Here is a 3,880-nt window from a genome sequence, read left to right as displayed (position 1 = left end):
GCCTCACCTGTATCTCGGCCATGCTTAGCCCTTCACTTGTGATCACACACAGGCCATTCTCTCAGACCTGAGGACTGTGGTGAAGGAAGGTGGGTCTCCATTTGGACAGATTCAGTGGGCCAATCGGAAGAAACAAGGATGGGCCTGCTAGGAAGATTGGTGATGGGTGACCCAGATTCCTCTAGGCTCCCCATGCCTGGCTTTTGTTGGTCAGCTTGAGCCACCTGTGTGGTGACATCATGGACCTTTCCATTTTATTCATTCTTGGATGGTCAAATCCAGGCAGCACAAATCTATCTAGTCAGGGAAGCACAAGAGAATCCACCTGAGGCTGCTGCAGCTAGGGGCAGGCTGTGTTGGCGTTGCTTGCCATTGACTACTGCAGCTCCGGGTCACTTTCAAGCTCCCATCTAAGAATTCATTCACCTAAGACTGTTAGGAATACTTCTTGCCCGTGATGACATGGGGTGGAAGTCACAGGCCCCTTGACACCTCTCAGTCTTGAAATGGAGGAACTACTGTCCCTGAAGACTGGGGAGAGCAGAGGGGAACATTTACTCCCAAGACTCAAGAGCTGCAGCTCCAGGCAGGCAGAAGTGACAGTTGGCCTTGCGTGATCCCATTAAGACTTTCCCAGGTGATGAATCCTAACCACCAGCCACATAGCCCAAAGCTGACAACGGGCTGCCGGACAGGTACAGAACTGTTAAACATGCAGGGTGATTTATTAGCCTGGGTAGCCTGACAGTGACTAACACTGGACAGGCCAAGAATCTGATAGTTGTTCAGTGTATAAGGCTGCATGTCTCAGCAGTCCCAGCCTGGGACTGAAGACCTGGGGGCCTCCTGGAGAGCTACTGGTCTCCTAAGTACTGCGGACTTTGGGATCCTAGATGTGTTTAGCAGCAAACAAGCAAAAGTTTCCTTCTGTGTCCTGTTGTGGAGCTGCCACCAGAAGGCGCTGCCTTGCTTTAGGGTAGGTCTTCCCGCTTCTAATAATCCAAAAGAATCCTTTGAAGGCTTGCCCAGCAGCTTGTGTTTTAGTTAATTTCAGATTCAGTCAGAATTGACAACTCACACCTCCACTTGGCCCGTTCCCTCAGAAGCCACGCCCAGTCGACCAAGTACCTTCTTCCCAGGTGATCAGCCAGTCTGCTGAGGTCTCCTAACTTGCTCAGCTTTCTCCACTCAGCCTGACCCTCCTATACATTCTGCCTCTCACCTCCTAGAAGTACTAAAGATCTCAAATTGGTTTTCCTCATTCCACGAGCCCCTGGTTCCCAGCTTGCTTCTGAGGCCTTTTGTCTTCTAGCACTACAGCCACGCCCTCCAGTCTTCCACAGTCTAAAGCAGTGTCAGCTGGCCCCTCCTATGTTGTACTGCCCAGTCTGCCTCTGGCCCATGCCCTCCCAGCACCCATCTCCAGACTTCCTTTAAACCTTGTCCTCTGATGAGCATCCACCAAGCAGGCCAGGGCATTAAGGATGTAGCTCCTAGGGGCTGGCGAGATGGCTCAGTGGGTAAGAGCACTGACTGCTCTTCCGAAGGGCCTGAGTTCAAATCCCAGCAACCACATGGTGTCTCGCAACCACCCGCAATGAGACTAGAAGCCCTCTTCAAGACAGCTACAGTGTACTTATGTATAATAATAAATAATAACAAAAAAAAGAAATGAAGAAATGCAGTTACTACAAAGAGAAGAGTCAAAAAAAAAAAAAAAAAAAAGATGTAACTGCCAGCCCCCAGGAAGAGCTGATCTGAGCTTATCAGAACTTGCCAGACACTCAGTTGTCAAGTGACTACCAGTCAGTGTGTTAAACGTGTCATTATCCAGGAGTGCACTCTGTCCTAAGAATCAGAGTGCCTTGATCACTCTGGCACTCTGTCTGTGTGCGTTTTCTGACAGACTTGAGGCCAACTTGAGTTCAAGTCTCAACCTTGACCATTTCCAGGTGCTGTTGGTAGCCACCCAGAATACAGAAATTCCTTACACTTGTTCATGTAAATGTCCCTTGTCCTTCACCTCTCCACAGACATTCCTGAATTGCTTTTGTCTCTGTATATAGTGAGGATTCTGCGAGTTCCCTGTGTCAATCTGCTTTCGGTTGCTACCCAAGACCGTTAACATCTAAGAAGGGAAAGCTTTATTTAGCTGTAGTTCTTAGCTCCTGGTTTTACAGGTTTCCATCTAATGTCAGGCAGACCTAGTGCTCTTAGGCTTCAGGTGGGGTCTGGGGAAAGATTAAGGAGTACAACCTTTCACCTCGAACAGTGAAAGAGGAAAGAACTGGCCATCACATCCCAACTGTGGCAAGCAGGGGACATCCATCTTTACTGTGGGAACTCACAGTCCAAGGACAGCATTTATTGCCCTTCTAAGTGCTGTGCACTTCTTTTTTTGTTTGTTTTGTTGTTTTGTTTTTTGTTTTTTTTTCAAGACAGGGTTTCTCTGTATAGCCCTGGCTGTCCTGGAACTCATTCTATAGACCAGGCTGGCCTCGAACTCAGAAATCCACCTGCCTCTGCCCCTCAAGTGCTGGGATTAAAGGCGTGCGCCACCACTGCCCTGCTAGTTGTTTGAATTGGTCATTTGGATGAAACCCTGATCAGCTTTGTTTTTTGTTTTTGTTTTTGAGACATGGATTCTCTCTGTAGCCTTGGCTGTCGTGGAATTTGCTTTGTAGACCAGGCTGGCCTCAAACTCAAGATTCATCTGCCTCAGCTTTCGAGTGCCAGGACGAAAGGTGTGCGCCACCACAGCCTGCCTAGCTTCATGAAAATCTGCCCTTTTCTGTTTGGGGCTTCTTGCTTTGCTTGCATCTTTTTCCTTTGCTCTTTTTCTTCAGCTAAATGACTATACATATAGCCAGCTAAGTGACTCTATGTGACTTTATGTGGAATTCAATACAGATAACTATTCTGGTGAGACACTAAAGTACACAAAAGTTTTAAAAAAATATTAAAAAGTAAGTGCTGTGTACTGGTGACTGATGGTTAGTGCTGCTTTTAATGTGGAGAACCAGAACCCGCTCGGAGGATTGAACCCAAGACACACAAGCTGGGCAAGAGCTGTACTTTGTAGTACTACCTTACACCCCAGGCCCATCCTGGGTGGTTCAAGTGGTTTTTTTCCGTCTAAATCTCTCTCTAAAGCTTTTGGAGAGACTCTAGCTTCGGGTTTTTCAGGAGGAATTAAACAGCCTGTTTAGGACTAGCTCCCCATCCTTTCTCTTCTTTCCCCTCAGCAAAATCAACCACCTTTTACCAAGGCTTGCGGAAAATCCAGCCTCAAGCAACAAAATCCAAGTGTCTGCACCCGCCCCGCCCCTCAGCCCCGCCCCGCACGTAGCCCCGCCCCGCAGCCTTAGTGGGCGGGGCCCGCTGCCGCAAGGAGAAGAGAAGGCCAGCTCAGAGTACGATGGCGGCTACAGTGTCAGAACCTCGGCGTGTGGGCTTCGTGGGTGCAGGCCGCATGGCAGAGGCCATTGCCCAAGGCCTCATCCGAGCAGGTGGGGAGGCGAGGCCTGGTTGGGGGAGTTTTCGTTCTAATGGGAGGAGCCCGTAATCCTTGGCAGAAGGGGCGCACATGGTACCCCCACGGGGAGTAGGGTGAATTCACTGGTTTCCTGGGTGAGAATCCTACAGTAGGCTTCTATCAAGGCCTCCAGGGTCCCTGGATGAGGCGGCAGCCACTTCCCAGGCGGGTGGGTGGGCGGGTCAGGCGAGGTGTGGAAAAAAATAATACAGTTATTTTATTTAACACTGATTGTATTGGTGAATGAGTGAATGATATTCCTTTAAATGTATTGCATTAAAGAAAATTACGATTGACTTCACGAGTGACTTCTTTGTGGGGGGTTTTGCTTATTTTTTTTTTTTT

The 3,880-nt window shown here is 48.8% G+C and overlaps 1 protein-coding gene across 4 annotated transcripts in view; it reads left to right on the top strand.

The window, feature by feature from the left end:
* Window positions 1-3,338: 3,338 nt before the first annotated feature.
* Pycr3 (pyrroline-5-carboxylate reductase 3) overlaps window positions 3,339-3,880 on the top strand; it is a 5,826-nt gene continuing 5,284 nt past the window's right edge. For 3 of the 4 annotated variants that reach the window (XM_031346482.1, XM_031346471.1, XM_031346466.1), the window contains exon 1: window positions 3,340-3,509. In XM_031346482.1, coding sequence (XP_031202342.1) covers window positions 3,419-3,509 — 91 coding nt within the window. In that variant the 5' untranslated portion in view covers window positions 3,340-3,418. Of the gene's footprint in view, window positions 3,510-3,880 lie in introns of all 4 variants that reach the window. The other variant, XM_031346490.1, reaches the window with a different exon arrangement.

This window comes from Mastomys coucha, unplaced genomic scaffold (genome assembly GCF_008632895.1).
Source record: "Mastomys coucha isolate ucsf_1 unplaced genomic scaffold, UCSF_Mcou_1 pScaffold11, whole genome shotgun sequence".
NCBI classification, from domain to species: Eukaryota; Metazoa; Chordata; class Mammalia; order Rodentia; family Muridae; genus Mastomys; species Mastomys coucha.
The sequence above is the reverse complement of the archived record's forward strand: the minus strand, read 5'-3'. Positions and strand labels throughout refer to the sequence as shown.